The sequence below is a fragment of the Psammomys obesus genome, unplaced genomic scaffold (assembly GCF_907164565.1).
Source record: "Psammomys obesus unplaced genomic scaffold, mPsaObe1.curated_primary_1811, whole genome shotgun sequence".
Lineage (NCBI taxonomy): Eukaryota > Metazoa > Chordata > Mammalia > Rodentia > Muridae > Psammomys > Psammomys obesus.
In genome coordinates, this window is record NW_026596064.1 from 12,709,609 (window position 1) to 12,731,472 (window position 21,864).

At 38.9% G+C, this 21,864-nt stretch overlaps 1 protein-coding gene across 3 annotated transcripts in view; it reads left to right on the top strand.

Moving 5' to 3' along the window:
- Positions 1–21,864, top strand: part of Znf148 (zinc finger protein 148) — a 112,111-nt gene that overhangs the window by 42,092 nt on the left and 48,155 nt on the right. For all 3 annotated transcript variants that reach the window (XM_055624955.1, XM_055624954.1, XM_055624956.1), the window contains 2 exons: positions 3,891–4,023; positions 12,607–12,955. In XM_055624955.1, the coding sequence (XP_055480930.1) occupies positions 12,623–12,955 (333 nt within the window). In that variant the 5' untranslated portion in view covers positions 3,891–4,023; positions 12,607–12,622. The remainder of the gene's footprint in view (positions 1–3,890; positions 4,024–12,606; positions 12,956–21,864) is intronic.

Here is a 21,864-nt window from a genome sequence, read left to right on the forward strand (position 1 = left end):
ATGTATTTAGTTAACCTAGAGCACAATGCTGGACAATGATTACTCCATCCTAAACCTCCAAGCCCGCATAGCCTCCTCCCATTCCGAATTTCCAAAATTACGCTTTCTTTTTAGTCGTATCTTAGGTCCGATTCATCTTTTCTTGTGGTTCCATGTCCTTGCAGATCTCTCCTCTCCGCCTCCTCTGGCTCGCTTCCTTCTCCTCCCCTCCAGACCAGTATATCCCACCCTATTCTCTCCATTGCTCAGCATTGGCTGGTTGTTTAATTGAAAATACAGAGAACAAATGGTGGCATGTTTACACAAACTTGAGACAGGTGATGCTTAGAATAAACATCACAATGCGATGCCCAGATTGAAACCAGATAGTCGGGTAGAGAAATCAGCATTTGAATGAACAAGGGTAAATTGTGTACATTCCACAAGAACATTATACCAACATTCCCCCATTTTCTAACCCCTGTTGCTCCTGGTTGGAAATTGACCATTAATCTTGTTGGAAATTGACCATTAATCTTCTTGATGGTTGTATTAGTTGTTTCTGTTGTTATGATAAAAAACCATGGCCACAGCAACTTATAAAAGAAAGCATTTAATTGGTTTTAGAGGATGCAGATCCATGATGGTATAGCAAACACATAGAGGCAGGAACAGCTCTCATCTCCAACAGCAAGCCAGAAACAGAGTGTATGGGGAATGGCCTAGTCTTGCAACCTCAAAGCCTACCCCAAGTGACACATTTTTTTTTCCCCCAATGAGGCCACACCTCCTAATGTTTTCCAAACAGTTCCACCGACTAGGGACCAAGTATTCAAACATGAGCCTTTGGGCCATTCTCATTCATACTACCACAATGGTTTCCAACACATGCTGCCCCTTTCCTTCCTGCTTTTGGGATCTTTTTCTCCTTGTGTTTGCTTTCAACGCTTTTATTTTGGTGGATCTAGGAATAAGCCTATTTGTATCTCTTCCAAAGGAAGTTCATTGAGCATCTTGGATTTGTAAGCTTTCCCTTCTCCTCCCAAGATAGGGTTTCTCTGTGTAGCTCTGCTTGTCCTGGATTCTTCTAGACCAGGCTGGCCTTGAACTCAGAGATCCACCTGCTCCTGCTTTCCAAGTGCTGGGATTAAAGGCGTGTACCACCATGCTGGGTTTGTAAGCTTATTTTTTAAAAATAGTCAAATTTGGGGAATATTTGCTTATGTTTTATTAAAATTTTCTTCCTTCCCCCTGCCCCCTGCCCCCCCCCCCCCCGCCCCCGCTCCCGCTCCCGGGCAGGGTTTCGCTGTGTAATAGCCCTGCCTGTCCTGGACTCACTTTGTAGACCAGGCTGGCCTGGAACTCATGAAGATCTGAAGATCTGAAGATCAGCCTGCCTCTGCCCGCCTTCCCCCACTACCGGAATTGAGGGTGTGCACCATCAAGACTGTCAAATTTTACTTTTCTCTTTCATCCTTATATTAAGAAATACTAGGAAGCAGGATGTTTGGTTTACATATCTATGGAGCTCTCTTCTTCATTTTTCTCTATTTTAATTGAGATTTTTTTTCTTTTCAGTAAAGATTAATTTGCTACATTTATTTATTCTTGTTTGTGCATGTATGGAAGGCAGATTACAATTTGTAGGAGTTGGCTTTCTCCTTCCACTCAGGTGCAGGCTTCACAGCAAGCACCCCTTCTCACTGAGCAATCTGGTCAACCCTAATTGGATAATGTCTTATCGATGAACAGTTAAGGCAACTAATCGTTTTTTTGCAGTTGTGAATTTGGTTTTGAATACTTGGCATACAAATATTTCAATAACCGTATTCTTCAATTCCCAAGTTTCCATATGTTCTTTGAAAATTTCTTTGCTTTATTAAGGATTTTTACTTGCTAGCTGATTGTTTTCATAGTCAAAACAAAGTTGAAACATGAGTTGAGTTCATTACATAATAAATGTTTACATTTGAAATCTTTGTTTAAACCATTCCATGAGAACACTTAGAAACATCTTATGTTGCCTGTTGTTTTTGATGAATACGTGCCTGCCTTTTTCCTCCCTCCCTCCCTCCCTCCCTCAATCCCTCCCTCCCTCCCTCCCTCCATCCCTTCCTCCCTTCCTCCCTTCCTCCCTTCCTCCCTCCCGTCCATCCTTCCATCCTCCCGTCCTTCCATCCGTCTTGCTTTTTTGAGACAGTTTCCCTATCTAGGCTTCACTGTCCTGGTACTGGATGTGTATAGAGCAGTCTGCTCTGAACTTACAGAGATCTACGAGGTGTGAACCTCACCTGGCTTCTGTTACCTTCTTTTGTACTAGGGACTGAACCTAGGCCTCATGCATGCTGTGCAGCCACTCTACTGCTGACCCAGTAGTGAGTTACATTTTTTGGTATTTTTAATTGACTTATGATTGTTGAAATGGGTATTTTGCATGATATATATTATACACATATAATATTGCATGTCTAGGTTACTGTTCCTTCTCATGTGGCTTACTCCTCATGTTATTATTTTTCATACTGGTTTTGTGTGATAACAGTCCTGTTGAATAAGAGAGCACATTTTATTTTGTATATATTTTGTTGGGAAAAATAAATGATAATAAATATCCAGAAAAATTTAGGAGTGGAATACCAAGCATGAATAGGTTTGTCTTTTAACTTTCAGATACTTATAAAAGTTTCAGAAGTTCATCTTTTGTTTGTTGTAACAGGCTTTGCTATAGCCCTGGCTGGGCTGGAACTCGCTCTGTAGACTAGGCTGTCCTCAAACTCTGCTTCTCGAGTGCTGGGGAATTATTACTGTTTTTCCTTTAAGTAGGCGAGATTATTCTTGTTGCCTTTATACCATTGTAAACATGTGCAGTCATAAGCTGTTTTGTAAATCCCATGCAAACTGTCCGTGGACCCCATAGGTTAGAAAGTTTCATAAAGCCATTAGCGTGATACTTTTCTCAGGAAGTGCTTGCTGTCTTTGTATAGCCTGTGTTCTTTGGTGTAGGTTGTATTGTAAATTTTCTGCCTGATAATTTCCATATTTTGGTCAGCTTTTTTTCACTTAAGATAGCTCCGATGATCAAATTTTCATAAATAGATGCTTATATGATTTTCAGATGGTTCTCTTTCTATTGTGAATACAGACGCTATTTGGCATCTGTTATTTTTGAGACCTGTATTTGTTTGCTTCTTTCACTTGACAGACTTCACAGCCTTTTTTGGTTGGGGCAGGTTTTTACTATGTAGGCTTAGCTGGTCTGGAGCTCATTATGTAGTTTAGGCTAGTCTAGAACTCAAAGAGATCCACCCACCTCTGTCTTTCTATGCTAGGACATTGCCACACCAATCCACAGACCTAACAAATTAGATACTAGTGTCTTTGTGTGGTTGCTTACTTTTTTTTTCTCATTTTCTTAGCTTTTAGTTCTGTAGCTCTCTGAAATTTGATGTAATATTTCATATCTCAAGAGTCATAGATTTCAGGACTAGCAGATTATATTTGCCTAAAATCTTACCCATCCATCCATCCACCCACCCACCCATGCACAGAACATATTGAGGAGGAATAACTTGTCGAGATCAGAGGACAACTTGTTAGAATAAGTTCCCTCCTTTCTCCTTGTAGGTCTCAGGAGTCAAACTCAGGTTTGGCAACATGTATCTTTACCTGTTGAGTCATCATTCTGGCCCCAAAGGCAGATTTTCTTAAAATCCTGTATTGTTTCTCATTTCCTACCTGCTACTATTATATTTTCTCAGTTTCACACCTACAAGTCCATGCATTCTTATTCAGGCATTGTTCACTAGATTACATATAATCTCTTCAGTGCTCACACAGTTTGTACATACTGTGTCACAGCTCCCCCCGCAAATATAATATATTTTGCTTATTGTGTATATATTCTATTCTAGGAATTGGATGGCACAAGTGACTGAGAGGATCTTGAGAGTTTCTGGAGCCTGTGAAAGGTAGAAACTCCACCATGATTTCTTTCTCAACTCAACAGCATTCCCTTCCTTGAATTCATTTTTACTTCAGCCTCAGGTAACTTTATTTCTTATAATCTTGAAAAAGTACATTTTATTTATCTGCTTTTAGTTAAGTCAGGAATTAGAAACAGCACACAGTTTGAGGTAGCCATTTTAATTATGTAGGTCACTGGTGTATGGTTTTTCACTGGGCAATTGTTTGGAGTATCTTCTTAAACCAGCAGTGTTGAAGAAATTACTTTTCCAAATACATAAACTTTTTTTGTTGGATGATAGAGTTTATGTTAGGTTTGTAAAATAGTTTCAGTTTGAATTTTTATATCTGGAGGAGACTTTTATATTTTTATCTGTCTGTCTATCTATATCTATTCTTATTTATTTTGTTTTTCAAGACAGGGTTTCTCCACATATCCCTAGCTGTCTTGGAACTCACTCTGTAGATCAGGCTGGCCTTGTACTCAGAGATCTGCCTGCCTCTCCCTCCCAAGTACTGGGATTAAAGGTGTGAGCCACTATGTTCAGCTTAAGAAATTTTTAAAATGAAACTAACATTGTGTAATGATAAGTAGTGGTTGTTCCTTGGTTAATCTTTCTTAACAAAGATTACACCCACTCCAACCTTACATTTCCTAGAGTGTCTAGAGAAACTTTATACCTGAAAAAAGTTAGACTGTTAATATAATTGTATCTGCCATATATTTTTTTGAAATAATGGTAGAAATGTAATGGTTAATGTTGTCAACTTTTAGGATCTGGAATGGCCTGGAAGCTAAACCTCCAGGTTTACCAGTAAGGGATTATCTAGATTAAGGTTCAGGTCAGCCTCTGAGACTGTCTGTGAGGGATTAATTGATGTGGGAGCACTTACCACAATTGTAGATGGGACCATGCTATGAACAGGGAATCCTGGACTGTATAAAATGTGGCAAATGAAGCTGAGCGCTAATGTGCTTCATTCATTGGTCACTGCTTTACTGTGGATGCAGTGTGACTAGTATATTCCAGTGCCTGCTGCCTTTACTTGCCCACTTTGAACTGTAAGCCAGAATAAGCTCCCTTTGTCTTGAGTTGCTTTTGTCTGAGTGTTTTATCACAACAAAAGGAAAAGAAAGATAACAAAGTACTCTAACCTTGTCCGTGTTGTGTATTTACCTATAGTAAAATAAGCAAGCAGTTTTATGTATTAGCATGTAGAATTGGATATGGTGATAGCTTATAATCGTATTTTTATCTCCCTGAAAGCTTATCCCATAGTTGTGTGGAGGTTCCACAATTGTGAAGCTCCAGAGCACCTTGCTTGGCATTGCTGTTCTTTGTGGAGTGGCATAGGGTGAGGTTGTTGAGGATGATTGAGCTTAGAGCACTTTTCATTCTGAGTATATTAGGCCCTGTCACTGAGTCCTACTCCCAACCCATGTTATTCTGAATATTTAAAAAATATTTCTTCCAGAAGAGGGCAATGGATCCCTTGAAACTGGAGCTATGAGTGGTTGTCAGCCTCCATGTGGGTGCTGGGATTCCAACCTAGGTTTTCTGGAATAGCAGCAAGTGTTCCTAACCCCGGAACCATCTCTCCAGCCCCTATTCAGATTCCAGCATTTTGTTGAGTGTGGTTACTGCAGAGCCTTCCAGTGGAGAGAAGAAAATAGAAGAACACTTTGCATTTTTGTGTGCAATTTATTATCTTATTTTATGTGTTATGGGCGTTTTGCCTGCATGTATGTCTTTGCACAGTGTGTACCTCTTGCTTACAGAGGCCAGCAGAGAGGGTGCCAGATGTCCTGGAAGGAGAGTTACAGATGGTTGTGAGCTGATGTGTCTGTGTGTGCTGGGAATTGAAATCAGTTTCCCTGAAAGATCAGTCAGTGATTTTTCTGTGGAGCCATCTCTCCAGCTTCATTTTGCTTTGCTTTTAAAGGAATTTTGTGTATTTCTACTTGTATCCCTTTGGCTATAACTTTGTTATTTGACTGCTGCCTGTAATGGAGGCTGGATAATAAGTGTTACCTAGGCAGCTATGTGTCCCATAAAATTGGGAGTTTTCTTTTATTGTTATGGGTATTTTACCTGAGTGTATACATGCACCTTGTGCATTCCTGGTACCCAGAGCGCTCAGAAGATAATGTTGGAGACCCTGGAACTGGAGTTACAGATGGTTGTGAGCCACCATGTAGGTGTTGGGAATCAAACCAAGGTCCTCTTTAAGAGCAGCAAGTGGTTTTAAGCATTGAGTCATCTCTCCAGCTTATTCTTATTATCCTTTTCTGTTCAGTGATGTAGAATATTAAACAAAATATTAGGCATTAAGCATTTGCTCCTTGTAACTAAGGAAGTTTAAGAAGTAGTTCTTACATATGTGCTACGTAAAATGATGGGATTCAGTTTTCTAATGGAATCGGCAGGTTTTTCCTGGCACAAAATGTCATGTACACTGTAACCAGGACTAGGGTGCTTGCTAGGTGTGTGCCCCTGTCCCCAAACCATGTCATTTTCATCTTGAGAAAGAGAAATTACACTTGTTTCACTTGAGTTGACAGAAATGCAGTGTTTTAATTTCTCAGTGCTACTATATTGTAGTTAGTTAGAAGAGATTTTGATAAATATTTGGAATATATTATGTGCTTAGATTCTAGGTTTTTGAATGGTTTTCCTGTTATAAAGGAATATCTGTTAACTTTCCTTAAATATTTATAGATTATTTTTATGTTTAAAAACGGTCAGTTTTAGCTAAGTTGTTGTATTTACAAAATGGAGAACTTTATCCTGAAAAAAATCTCTAATTAATAATTTTATTACTATCTTTTAAATTATGTCTATTACCTTAGTATCTTTAGTTGCTGCTGGCTCTAATCAGAAAGACATTTGTTTTGTTGCCATTATACACACAGCTTTTACTAGGCTATTTTGTAATACTAGCACTGAAAAATACAGTCTTCAAGAAAGGCTTTGTAATATGCCAAATGACATTTATATAAAGATGTACCTGAGAGCTGGACACGGTGTCATGCCTGTAATTTCATTGCTTGGAAGGATGAGGCAGGAGCATTACTTTGAGTTCAGGGCCAAACTGACTTTGTCTCAAAAAAAAAAAAAAGAAAACAAAAACAACAACAACAACAAAAGACAAATCTGATAATGTATCTCAATATAGACTATACATAGACATGAAAAAAAAATTTTTTTTTTCAGTGAGGTCAACAGTTTTGAGTAGATGGAAACTGTATTTTGAAGGGTGTGAGAGCATAGCAAACTTCATAGGGATGAAGTGGAAACTGGGCAAAGGTTCTTCATTTCACCAGATTTGATCTTATGAGGTTTCTGTGTATCATACACATCACCCCTGCCCCGGTGCACCCACCCACATACGCATTTTGTTTGTTGTGAGAGACAGGATCTTGTTCTTTTGACCAGGCTGGCACTAACCTTGCAGTGGCATCCCATGTGCTGGGATCATAGTCATGCAGCACCACAACCAGCCGGTTGGTTGATACTCATATTCCCAAGCTAGTATAGAAATACTGGGATTTCTTTCTGAATTGCATATGGAGTAGAACTGTGAATATCCACATTAATGTAACTGAAATCCTGCAGATAAACAGGGATTTGGTGAAAATGTTTTGATCCAGAAGTCACTTGTGAGATCTGGGGATGCAGCTCAGTGGTGAATGCTTACCTCGCATGTACACACCTCCGAGTTCTTTCCCTAGCACCTTGGTGGTGGGCCAGAGAAATAATTGATTTTTAGAATAAGTACATTTGACTGTCAGCTAAAGAGAAGTTGCTTTTTAGGTTGAGTGGGTTCTGGTGTTCACCCTTGGAGAGTAACAGTCTAAGTTGGAAATTATTCTTTTCATAGAATACAAAATGATACTTAGGTTCCTAAGCTTGCCCATCATACTCTGTTTTGACTCCTATGCCTTTGAAGTTTCATATTTCTCAGTGACAGAGAACAGGAAATAATGTTAACACCAAGCACAACAAACAAACCAGAAGAGCCGAATCTTGAATAAGGTTTTAAAATTTATTTTATTTTATTCTTTAATGTTTTGAGTGCAGGTTAATTAAAGGTTGTGTGTGTCTGTGAAGCATTCCATGTACATTCAGAAAGAGAGCTAATTGCTTTCAAGAATTCTAGAGGATTTGGCATAAGCTTTCAAATCTGTCTCATGTTCAGAGTTACAGCCATCTTTTCTTTGACATAGGTATGTTTTTAGTATTACTTTTTATCAGCGATATATTGGATTTTAAAAATTCCAGTTGGATGTAGAAAATACAGAAGAGATTGTCTTAATTATGTTTTGAAGGAAAAAAAAGGAAATAAGGTAGTTTAAGAGGATATATATTTATCGTGGAAATAACAGCATTTTTCCATGGTAATAAAATTCACGGAGGTATGACTATGAATGGAAACTGGAAAATGAGAAGTGTAAAGGGATCTTCTCACCCAGAGGAGGAAAGGAGATTCTGCACAGGGAAGCTCTCATGTGAGCAGAGGTGAGGGTGCGCAGTGAGCAGGTGAGGGGAACTCAGGACTGACGGATGGCTTTGCAAAGCTGAGCAGTGGTGATGGAGTTAGCCTTAGTAGTAAGTGAGCAAACAATGAGCTCAACATCTTCTTGACAGTTCTAGGGCCTTTTTGTGTCTGCAAGTGTCCTTATGTAGTAAAAATAAAAAGTGAATTGAATCAGGAGTTTCATTATCATTTCCAGTTTATTTCTTTGCTGTTTGACCATATGTAGGCCTGAGTTCTTGGTTAACTGAGGATTACTGTCTTCAGGGCTATTAAAAATACTGAGCAAGGTAACATATTTAACAGTGTCTAGCCTGATGCTTTGTACCTAGTAAATCATCACATACATTAGTTGTCAACAGAACAGTTGTCCTTCCTCTCTAGTCCATACTGTAATGATTCTGGCTTTAGAAGGATATTTTTATATTACTTGCATAAAATTCCATTAAAAACTAAGTCTTAAAGTATTTCAGTGTCCTGCATAGTTGCTTAAAACTGAGTAATGCTCAGCTTGTGACATTTCTCTTAACTTTTGAAGCAAACCCCCAGACTTCCTGAGTCTTAGAAGTAATTATGACAAGTGTGTGTATTAAAAACTTGTATTTTAGCCGGGTGTAGTATTGCATGCCTTTAATCCTGTCTCTTGAGGCAGAGGCAGAGGCAGGCAGATCTCTTTAGTTCAAGGCTAGCCTGCTCTACAGAGTGAGGTCCAGGATAGCCAAGGCTACACAGAGAGACCCTGTCTAGGGAAAAACAAACACCCAAAGCAAATCAAAAGCGTAACTCTACCTTTTAATTCTTTAATAAATTACTGACTCAAAGCTCCTTTACCTTGTGTCTCCTTGTAAATCTACATAGCTTAGTTTCTAAGAACTTTTCGTTATTTCTTCAGGACATTAAGTTAGAAGAGGGCAGTAAGAGTCAGCTTATCTCTTCCTGAAGCAGAAAGTGGTGGCTGCTAATTGACATTCTCTTCGTGAGCTTCTTTATGCTAGCCTTATATGACTATGGAATTACCTACGCTGCTACAGTAACAATGGTTTCTCACAGAGGAGCCAAACAGTTGTCAGTAAGAAAGATTGGTGGTTGTGACAGAGAGGAATACACACACAGGGGGAGAGAGAGAGAGAGAGAGAGAGAGAGAGAGAGAGAGAGAGAGAGAGGCAGAGAGTGAGTGAGCTCTATCTGTACAAGCTTGTGGGGGAAGAGAACAGAACAGGCATAGGAAACAGTGTTTCAGACAAAGCTCTTAGGTTCCACCTCACTGTACTTTCCAAACCTAAATGCAACTTTAACAGGGGTCTGCTGCATTGTCCCTAGCCCCGGAGCAAAACTCCAAACAGAAAGCTGGTGCATGGTTTGAAAGAGGTCTGTGACTGGTCTTCTTTTTTTCCAGTGGTTTCCATATTAGTTCATTTTCCAAAGTTTTCACCGTTGTTTCTTTACAGGAAGAAAAATCTCCATGGTAACAATTGATCAGAGTTATTTATTCTTTAAAAATGCATGCATTAAAAATTCTGCTTACTACCTGTGAAATCCCGTAACTTTTTTTTTTTCTCTCCTATGGTATCATTATAGACAGCTAATTTCGTTCCCTTCAATGGAGTAGGCATTCTGTTGTGTGATGGGTGAGTTCAAGTCTCCCATCATTGAGTGCTTGGGCTGTGGTTTTCCCTTGAAAAGTTGCAATAAACATTGCTCTGTGTAGATCTTAGGTATTCTATTCTGTGCATAGAAACAGACATGGGTATCTCCCTTCTCCCTAGCACTCAGTTACTTTTGGCCACTTAAATACCTGACAAAAGGATATAAAAGGAGGAAAGAATGATGGTCTTGGGCAAACAACACAGGAATGTTTTGAAGATAGGAAGTAGAGAAGGACAGAGATACTGTTCCCAAAAGACCCAGCCCCATGACCTGCCTCCTCCAGTTAGGTCCTACTGCGTTAAGGTGTCTAGAACCTCCCCAAATGCTGCCCCATTGAGGTGCCACCTTTTAACAAATTAGCCTCTTGGCATAGGGGAGCAGTTCACAGTCAAACCAAATGCTAGGTCAAGAGTACACATTTTTTCCTTTTGTTAGATAGTTTCAGTCTAAGCAGTGATCATTGACACCAAGGTGCTTTCTGATACTGCAGGGAACTGTGTTCAACACAATTTGTATTCACCCAATATAAGTCTTAAGTATTTGGCTTAATTTAGAATTGTAGGAGTAAGTAAGCCTGGGTGAGAAGGAAGAGTCGTTTCATCTTTGCATATAATTGTTCGCAGGAAGATTTTTGGAGAGGCTGGGTCTATTTTCTACCTGAACTGTTTCTCCTTATTTTTAATTTACTCTGTCTTGAGCACGATATTTCCTGTTTCAGACCCTTTCTGAAACCCTTGGTGCTCCCCAGCCCAAACGTCTCTTGTCTCTCAAGTGTTTCCTTCATTCTTACTGTTTCAACTTGATGCTGTATTTTATTTCTTTGCTCATTTGCCCCTCTCCCGTTGATACATGTACAGGGATGTAATTTTCGGTTATTGATCAACCTGTGGCAGTTACGACCCTCTCCTGTAAGAAAACTTTGGGCTGGATGGTGTATTGAGTCAACTGGATGCTTTTCTATTGGTAAAATGTAAAAACTGAGTTTCCCCTTAGCCACTTTGTAAAAAAAAAAAAAATTCTTTTACGTCTTCCATATTGTCTAAAATTCACAAATTTTTGTTTTGTTTTTTTCCAGAGACACAGTTTCTCTCTGTAGCCCTGGCTGTCCGCTGTCCTAGAACTCACTTTGTAGACCAGGCTGTCCTTGAACTTAGAAATCTGCCTGCCTCTGCCTCGCAAGTGCTGGAATTAAAGGCATGCACCACCGCTGCCCAGATTTTTTTAAAATTTAAATAATGCTATATGTGACAGCAGGAGAGGCACTAAAGTTCCTCTTGTGTATGTGTACATTCCTGTAAGTTGGGGGCTTTTCACAGTCTTTGAGAAAACAGTAGGTAGTTTAGAAACAGCATAAATAGTTTACAAGGCTTTCCAAAGACTTGACCAGAATAATCAACTTTTAGCAACTTTAAATAGTAATAATTTAAATAATCAACTTTAAACATTTAGTTTTAAAATAAACAGCTTATTCTCTAAGAAATGTGTCAAACAGAATGTAAAGATAACAGCTATTTGGTAATATGTCTAAAACAATTGACCATTAAGAGTTTGTTTGCTATGTGAAGATTTTGAGAAGTAAAATCAAATATGTTGCTCTTTGGTCATATATCTTCCAGACTGATTACATCTGGTGCCTGGGAAGTCAAGAAAAGCAAGTCTGAATCAGACTTTTGTTTATCCTGCTGTTTATAAAGGTCTATGAAGTATTCATTTAAGAAAAAGTCATTCCCTTGATGATACCTTTAGTAAATGACTTTAGTAGTGATTGGAGTTTAATATACATTTTGGTCTTACATTATGAAACCAAAGGTTATCTTTAACACTGTTGTTAGAAAGGAGGTCACTGCAGCCAAAGTGCAGTGTTCTTACCACTTGTAAGCTTTCTCTTGGGGACTGAGGGTTACGTTATGTTCATTCGGTGTAATCTAGTCTTCTTCAGCTTGCAGCTTCCTGCCTCTGCGGTACTGGGCTGGCTTGTTAGGCACATATGTGCACCATGCCCATTTTAGGCGGTGCTGGGACTCCTGCCGAGGACTTTTCGTGTAACCAAGCGCTGTACTAAGCCAGCGGCAGCACTGCCTTTCCTAGGATTTATGGGCACCCTTGTTTGCATTAGTGGTTTGCCTGGTATAGGGTTCTCTGTTAGGTTATGTTTTACTGAGTTCATTGTTTGAAATTTTGCAACACTATAATATATTGAAATCTGAAAGTTTTTGAACTGAAGCTACAAATACTTCCTCTAATCTGTTTTGTGTAAAGTTCATTTTTAGTAATGAAATAGATTAAGATTATGCCTTAATTTCAAAATGAAAACTTGTTTTACTTATTTAGCTTCTGGAAGTCAGTCTTGGTATTTTTACATGAATTAGATGGATAAAATTTTCTATTTGAATATACCTTTTATAATTTGAAATAAAAAACTACCAAGTTAGACATATGAACTAATTTGTTATGCTTTGTTGCCACACTTGATCTTTCTAGGCAGTTATACTTAAGCATGAACATTGACGACAAACTGGAAGGATTGTTTCTTAAATGTGGCGGCATAGACGAAATGCAGTCTTCCAGGGCAATGGTTGTAATGGGTGGAGTGTCTGGCCAGTCCGCCGTGTCTGGAGAGCTGCAGGAGTCGGTACTGCAAGATCGAAGTTTGCCTCACCAGGAGATCCTAGCTGCAGATGAAGTTTTACAAGAGACTGAAATGAGACAACAGGACATGATATCACACGATGAACTCATGGTGCACGAGGAGACAGTGAAGAATGACGAAGAACAGATGGAGACTCACGAGCGGCTTCCTCAAGGGCTGCAGTACGCACTTAATGTCCCTGTAAGTACTAACTCTGTAAGAGGGGAGCTAAGTAGGAATGATAGGTAATCCTGCACGCCCCAGAGAAGTCGCAGTTTAAAGGCTCACCACTTCTAATGGACGGAGTGAGCTGTGAACAGCTACCACCTTTGAAAGGCAGAATTAAGTTTTTGTGTCTCATTTTAGAAATCTACCTTCTAACATTTATTTTGTGGTCAAGGTCATGTGTGCACTGGATTTTAAGTGCTTTTTTTTTTTTTTTTAAAGACACTGTGTTTAGCATTTGGTTTGTTTTTGATTTTTTTGAGACAGGGTTTCCCTGGCTGTCCTGGAACTCACTGTGTAGACTAGGGTGATGTTGAGCTCACAGATCTGGCTGCCTCTGCTTCCTGAGTGTGGGGATCACTGCTGCCTGCCCAGCATCTGGGTTCTTAGAGAGCATGGAGCCTGAATCTTAACCGTATTTAGAGAAAAGAGCACACCACGGTGGTGTTTCTCTCGTTCCTGCTTTTTACTGTGTGTTCAGATTGTCCCTAAGGCTTCGTGTGTGCTAAGAATGCACTGCTGCTTATTTCTTTCGTTTTTCCGGATACCCCATTGTGTCTTTGCACACATTTGGTTGGTTTCTATCTTTGTCCCTGTCCTTGACATTAGGGTTCAGCACCCAAGGTGTTCTTTCTGTCTTTTTGTTTGTTTTTGGTTGATGTTTGTTTGTTTGTGGCAGGCTGTCATTATGTAGCCCAGATTGGCCTAACATTTGCTGTGTGGACCAGGCCATCCTTAAATTTTCTGACATCCTCCTGCCTCTACCTCCTTACTGCTGGAGAGAGTAAGAGACTGAATTCATGTCTTTCTTCCCGCCTTTATATTTATTTATATTTTGTTTGTTTCAACAAAGAATCTTGTTAAAATAGCCCTGGCTGTCCTGTATCCTTATTATGTAGCCCAGGCTAGCCTTAAACTCCTTGATAATCCTTTTGCTTCAGCTTTCTACCTCCCCTATTACTGGTGTTTATAGGCTTGCTGACACCACGCCTAATTGTCTACTTCGTTTTCACTCAGTGATGAGTAAAACCAGAACCATATTCTAAATCTTAGCTCTTCTACCACTGGTACTAGGTGAGGTTTTTCCCTTCTTTACTTACAATGCAGCACTTTTTCTTTGCTTGAGAACCATCGTCTATCCTCCCTGAATATTTACTCTAGCCATAACTCATCGCTGTTTTTCAGCGTAGATAGTGAGTGCGTCTTCATCACCATCCTGCACTAGGGACTCCAGGTTGAACTCTTAAGTAGACTGTAGTGACTTGTTCAGGGTCTATCTCTCTTATAAGGTTGTGGATTCTAGAAGGCAGCAGCTCTGTCTATGTTCTGCTGTAATGCAGGTGTTGAAACCTAGTGTGAGTAACTGGATAACCGTTTGCAGTTATGCATATGTGCACCAACTTGTACCAGCCCGGTTGCAGAGACCTGCTTCTAACGAGTACGTGAATTGGTGCCTGAGAGATGAGCCAGCTTTCCATGCCTTTAGTAAAGCCCAGTAGAATTCTTACATGCATTGTTAGATTTGATTTGATAATACTTTGATTTTTTTACTTAGGAGAAAGAGTGGTCTGTCATTTTCTTTGCCTGTAATATCATTGTTTAGTTGTGGTATTTTTTATTGCTTGCCTCAGAATGAGTTAGGAACTAGTCTTTGTTCCTGTCTTTTGGAAAAGATAGGAGAGAATTGATACATTTGATAAATTTCCCCTTAGACACTTGCTAGAATTCCCCAGGATCTAGTGCCCTTTATTTTGGAAGACTTAGAAAGTCTTTGGCAGTTTTTCTTTTATAGATGTGGGCCTATTCAGATCATCTGTTTCTTCTATTATGAGTCTTGGCAGCATGTTGCAAGAAACTGGTCATTTCCATCAAAATTTTCCAAATTCAGACACAAAGCCTTTTGCAGTTGTTTTTGTTTTTATTATTATTCTTTAAATGCACCTGGAGTTGCTTTAATGTTTGATGTTAATAGTTTCTTTTTTTCTTAGCCTGGCTATAGGCTCATGTTTTGTTGCTTAGTTACCACCTTTGCCATTCTCAAGTTTATAGTTGAGTAGTGTTAAACTGTATTTGCAGTGTTGTACAGCAGGTCTCTCTAGAGCTTCCCTGTCGTATAAAACTGACACTTTATCTGTTGAGTACTGCTGTGTCTGTTACCTCCCTCCCAAAGTGACTTACTGATTTTATTGATATCTTAAGAAAACTGTTTTGTTGTTTTTTTCTGTTGATTTCCTTTTTCTTTTTTAAAATTATTTATTTTTTCATAAATTACAGTTTATTCACTTTGTATCCCAGCTGTAGCCCCCTCCCTCAGGCCCTCCCAATCCCACCTTCCCTTCCCTACCTCCTCCCATGCCCCTCCCCAAGTCCACTGATAGGGGAGGTCCTCCACCCCTTCTCTCTGATCCTAGCCTATCAGGTCTGGCTGCATTGTCGTCCTCTGTGGCCTGGTAAGGCTGCTCCCCACTCAGGGGAAGGTGATCAAAGAGCCAACTACTGAGTTCATGTCGGAGACAGCCCCTGTTCTACTTCCTAGGGAACTCACTTGGATACTGAGCTGCCATGGACTACATCTGTGCAGGGGTTCTAGGTTATATCCATGCATGGTCCTTGGTTGGAGTATCAGTCTCAGAAGATTTCCTTTTTCTTAAAGGTTTATTTTATTTTTGATTATGTGTACATGCGTGTGTGTGTGTGTGTGGGTGAGGTATGTGTATGTGAGCGTGGGTGGTTCGGAGACCAGAAGAGGGAATCTGATCCACAGGAGTTATAGGTGATTGTGAGTCATCTGATGTGGGTGCTGGGAGTTGAACTCTAAACCACTGAACCATCTCCCCTGCCCCTGATTTATATTTTCAGTTCATTGATTTCTGCTGTGATAGGGCATATATGTGTGTGTGTGTGTGTGTGTGTGTGTGTGTGTGTGTGTGTGTGATGTAGCCCAAGCTGGCCTTGAACTTTGTAGCTGAAAAAGATAACTATAAGGCAACTTGGAGGAATTCATTCTCTCTTTCATTCTGTGGGCCTGGGGATTCAGCTCAGGTCATCAGTACAGTAGCAGGTGCTTTTACTGGCAGAGCCATCTCACTGGTCCTATTCTTTCCATATGTTTGTGTTGAGTTTAATTAGGTTATTGATTTCAGGCCTTCTAGTCTGACCTGTATCCAGTACTGTAAGTTTCTCTCTAAACGGTGTTTTAATTGTATCACTAGTTGAGTTTTAATTACATTCTCTTTCCTTACAGCTTTCATTTCTTTGAACTATGTATTATTTGGAAGCGCATGGTTTAATTTCTGGGTATTTGATAGAAGGATATTTTCTAGCTTTTGGTTTTTGCTGTTCCTTGATTTCTAGTTTTAACTCTATTGTCAGAGTAGATACTGTTTGATTGCTGTGTGAAGGTGTGCTTTATGACCAGATTGTAGTGTGCCTGAGACACTTGAGAAGTGTAGACATTCTACTGTTACTTGTACCCAGTAGTCTGCAGACTGTAGTAACTCTCATTGGACAGGGTGTAGCCTGAACTGTCTCTGTTTCTTAGTTTCTGTAACGATCTTTTTCAAATGAGAACTTCTTACTCCTTTAATAAAATGATGTCATTAGGTCCTCATTGCTGGACAGCTAATATGCACTTACTTGCATGGATGAAAATAGTAGTTGTGTCAGTCTTCTTTCACAGCAGGTTACCACACTCTCCTCATATTTCATTTTAAGCATATTGGACTATATTAATTCACCAGGTCCACAATGGCATTTCTTGTTTCTTTTGTATATGCTGTATTTATGCCTGCAATAGTCTTGTTGACATCTCAGCTTTTGAAAGCTTTCTCTTTGATTTTTATTATGGTCAACTTACTTTGCATTTCTTTGCTTGTAAGACAGTTCTTATTATGTTTAAGGCTTACTTTCTAGGTCTTACCTTTACGTTTTGTATTCTTAATACTTGGGCTGTAGGAGGCAACTCAGGTTTTTGAATGAAGATGCAGTTGTTTTAATTGAGGAAAGAGTTAAACTGAAAAGCTTATATCTTCAGTTCAGGCAGCTGCATATGTTTATGTAATACACAATCCATCAGAATGTAAAACAGTTTCATTATTCTAGAAAGCTGCTCTGTAATTCTTCCTAGTCACTTACCTCCAGAATTGTTAGGATTTGTTTTTCATCATAGTTTATTGTTGTCTTTCTTGGAAATTTCATGTAATGGAATAAAATATAGCTGTCATGTCTGGATGCGTTTGTGAGGCATATTATTAATTTATTTCTCTTGATTGAGTATTAGTATTTCATTGGTTTTTCTTGTTGATTAATATTCTGTTTTAATATCCAAACATTCACTGTCTTCTTTGTGTGTATTTTCTTATTTTAATTATTAGAAATGAAGCTACTATTAAATGTATTCACTGCACTTCTCTTGTTCATTTTTTGTATGCCTCTCGTGAGTTTTGTTTTCTGTTTGATGACTTAGTATCCATCTTTAAGTCAGAGTTATGTTTCAACTCTGTCCTCCATGATAAAGTTTGAAATCAGATAGAGTAATGCCTCCAGTTTTGTTTTTGGCAAGACTTTTAGGACAGTTTATATCCTTATATTTCGTGTACATAGTCAGTGTTAGTTTAGAACCAGCTAGGTTCTTATTTGGATCACATTGATTCTAGGTATTGCTTTTATTATAATCAACACTTAAACAGTTGTGGCTTCTAATTCATCACATGGTATACCTCTACAGTTTTTTAGGTTTTTCTTTAATTTTCCCCAGCATTGTCTATAGTTTTCAGTGTTGTTTAATTAGACACATTTTGTTTGGATGCTGTAGCAAATAGCATCGTTTAAAGTACCAGTTGAGTTGATTACAAGGCTAAAGAAAAGCAGTTGCTTTTTCTATTACGCTGACAGTTGCCTGGAAGTTCTTGGTGTCTCTGCCTGTTCCATATGTTTGCAACCAGTGCTTGCCAGAGCTTCCCTTCTTTGTGGAGAGCCTTTTTACCCTGCCTATATCTGACATCTTTTAAGAAATTTATTTGCTTGCTAGCAAGTGCATTCATGACCTCAAGCCTGTTTGGCAAACACTACCCTTGACCTACACTCCTGAGTCCAGCCTTGCCATCTTGTGTTGGGTGGGCTTCCCATGCTATACCCAGCTTACAGCTTGAGAGGCTCTTGGATAGGTGACAGGGAAGAGCAGAAGAGAAAAGAGACAATCCCTGCCCCATTCCTAACCCTCTGTCTACCTCAAATATGGTTTCCACTCTGTAATTTGGTCACTTTGAGGATGTTTTTATTAGTGAAATCAACAATATATGACCTTTTGAGATTGACTTTCTCACTTGACATATAAGTGAATCAGAGATACCTGTAGTCCATTTTTCTAGGTAGGTCACAGGTGAACAGTCTGTTATTGAAAAGACACTGTGGTTGTCTTTCGCAAGTTTTAGCTAGTACAAAGAAAGCTGCTGTGGGCAGCAGTACACACTAGTACTGGGTGTTGTATGAACATAGGTTCTGCTATCTCCACAGTGACCGTCCTTCCATGTTCATAGCTGTCGCCTTGATCACTCCTAACATTTTGCTTTCCTGTCTGTGTCTTCATAGGCATATCACTTACAGGCTTGTGAGGGGTTTTTCCTCCTTATCAGCACAGTTGAACGTTTCTCAGCTCTTTATTCTTTTAAATGTCTGCTTGATGCTCCATTTGTATGGTTTCCAAACTGAGTTGTTGTTCCTCAAAGACAGTGATAAGTGAATTTGAAAAATTGGTCATGTCATTAAACAGATGGTCAGAATTGGAGATTTATGTAACATTGTTTTATAATGGACGTAAAGTCATGAGGGATTTTTTTTCCCCCTTCTTAGTCTTATATTGCCACTGGTGGCAAGGAGTAAGGCTTGGGATTTTAAGTATGCATTGTTTTTCATTGAAAACGGTGTTTCACCTAGAACAGTATGATCCTTTTTCTCAATGTGTATAGACTTAGGAGTAACAGGCTGTTCTTAACATTTTTTCTAGAATGTGAATTTTAAAACAATATTGAAAATGGTAATGGTTTTCTTCATTTGCTCAGTCACTTGGTAATTACAAAGAACTCCTTTTCATATTACCTCATGTCAGTTTTGAATTAACACTTGTCTCATATTGTGAATGATTTTAGGTTCTGTACCCTTAGTAAATTCTCTCTAGTTTGTATTGAAAGTTACAGTTAAAAGTTCTTATTTGTGGCAACTCAGTGCTCAGGATTTATTTTGATTTTTCTACTCTGAATCAACAGAGGCCAACTTTTTAATACATAGTTTACTCGTCAGACTTTTGTTCTCTGATATGTTACATTTAAATTATGTTAAAATATGGTAAAGGAAAATGGGAACTCTTTACCCTCACTGGGCACACTGCAGATGCCTATCAGCTGCATAGTGTCTGAGCAGGACGGTATCCATCCAGGCTGCTCCATCACTGCCCGTCTCGCTAGACAGCGCCTTGTTTGAAGCTCTGCAGCTCATCTCAGAATATGAGGAAAAGATGTCATCTATCTTCTCATTCTTACCAAGTTCATCAAAGAGGAGCTAAGAACTCATAAACTTGGATGCTCTTTGTCTTTCCTAGTCGATGACAAGCATGTCAAGTGGAAAGGTCTGTGGTTTGTGTGTTCAAACTGGAGCAGATTATAACTGACAACAGTATATTTTGTCTTGTGCTAAACTGTTGGACTGTATCACTTGAGTGAAAATATTTTATAACTTGGGAGCCATCTAAAAATTTATATTCTTGGCATACAGTGGTATATAGAAAATATTTTAGGAACATACAACTCCTGAAAGGTTTACTTCAGTATTTATGTGGCTTTTTTTTTTTTTTTTTTTAATGTGAAAGTCAAAAAGACAACTTGTGGGAGTTGGTTTTTACCCTCCACCATGTTGTGGGAGCAAATTCCAGTCACCAGGCTTGGAGACAGGCACCTTTACCTACTGAAGCTTCTCAGTGGCTTTGTGTGACACCCTTTGTTTGTTTGTTTTTTGTTTTTTGTTTGTTTTATGTACATTGGTGTTTTAACTGCATGTATGTGTGTGTGAGGGTGTCGGATCCCCTGAAACAGGAGTTGCAGACAATTGTGAGCTGCCTTGTCAGTGCTGGGAATTGAACCTGGGTCCTCTAGATGACTAGTGCTCTTAACCGCTGAGCCATCTCTCCAGCCCCCTCTGTGACATTCTTAAATTATAAATATCTATGCTATAGGCTAGAGTTACAGCTATACTTTAATGTGTTTTGTTTGATTGAGTAAGTTTTCTGGTGGGTCTGGAAACTCAAAATGTATTTGACCATTGAGTAGGACTTCTTTTTGCTTTTCAACTTTAAAGATTTCTGAAATCCTATAATTAAAGAAGATGACATAGGCAAATATAATTATATTTTATGTGTTTTTTCAGACTCATTTGCAAGTTATAGTCTCTTAGTTACAATTGAGTATCTTTTTCAGATTTATTTAGGGGATTCAGTAATAATTTGTTATATTTGTAGGCTGTTGATTTTTGATTTTAGGGCTATGCTTCAAGAGGAAATGTTCTTTTTTTTTCTGTTTGTTTGTTTTGGTTTTGGCTTTTCGAGACAGGGTTTCTCTGTGTAGCCTTGGCTGTCCTGGAACTTGCTTTGTAGACCAGGCTGGCCTTGATCTTACAGAAATCCACCTGCCTCTGCCTCCCAAGTGCTGGGATTAAAGGTGTTGCACCACCTTGCCTGGCAATATGTTTGTTTGTTTTGTTTTGTTTTTTTACATTTAAATATTACTTCAACATGGTCTGGATATAATTTTTAGAATTAAACTCATGTTAAGTAGATAAGTAGATTAGATAATAACAATTTGTCAGCTCCAGGTTTTTCATAATATTTTAGTCACAAGCTTTAAGAAGCCTTACTTGATAGGAGTCAGTTTCTGAGCAGAGAAAATACAGGCTGAAAACTGAACCTTGATAGTCTTTGATGAGAATTATGCTATTGCTTACAATTACTGGTTTCAATTCTTTTTATTAATTTACTTATATATTGAAACAGGGTTATGCAATGTAGTCTTAGCTGGCCCAGAACTCACTATATACCAAGGCTGTCCTCACACTCACAGAAAGGCCACCTTCTTTCAGTTTGTAAGTGGGTGAGTTAGAGCAACACTTCTGCAGGTTGAGGTGCTTTATCTGTAATGCTTGTGTCCAGATGCATTTTAGATTTTGGCTTTTTCTTATCGATTGTGGAATACTTGCATATGAATAATCAGATTTTGGTGATGGGACCCATGTTAAAACAGGATAGTGATTTTTGTTTTATATACGTGTTACACAAAGCCTGGTGATAATTTTATGCAGTACTTTTACTGTCCATTTTGAGTACTGCCTGATACATGAAGTCAAGATCACAAGGTTCCACTTGAGGCAGCTTGTCAGTACTCGTGATGAAGATTTTGGAATTTGGAATGTTTTGTAGTCTAGATTAGGAACTCTCAGTTTGTAGTTGACTGTTTCAGTCAACATACCTAGCAGTCTCCTTTTTTACTGTTCCTCTGGTCTTAAAGTAATCTGACCCCACTCACCCCTTTTACCTCATACATAGGTGGATGCAAATTAGTAATAGGAGAGGTCTTTCTAGGTGGTGTTATGAGAATTTACAAGTTAGACTTCACTTAGCTCAGGGCTGGAGGCTCAGCTCAGCTGTGTCAGAGGTGTTTATTGTGCATGGAGTTTATTAAAATAGGACCACATAGTTATGGCAAAAGTTAAACTGCTGTGACGAGAGTAACAACACACAAAAGGTGAAAGTTCTCTAATCTTCTATATAGCTCAATGACAGATTGCTTCCCCAGGATGTGCAGGGTCCTGGCCAGGGTTCGGTCTCCAGAAACACACACACA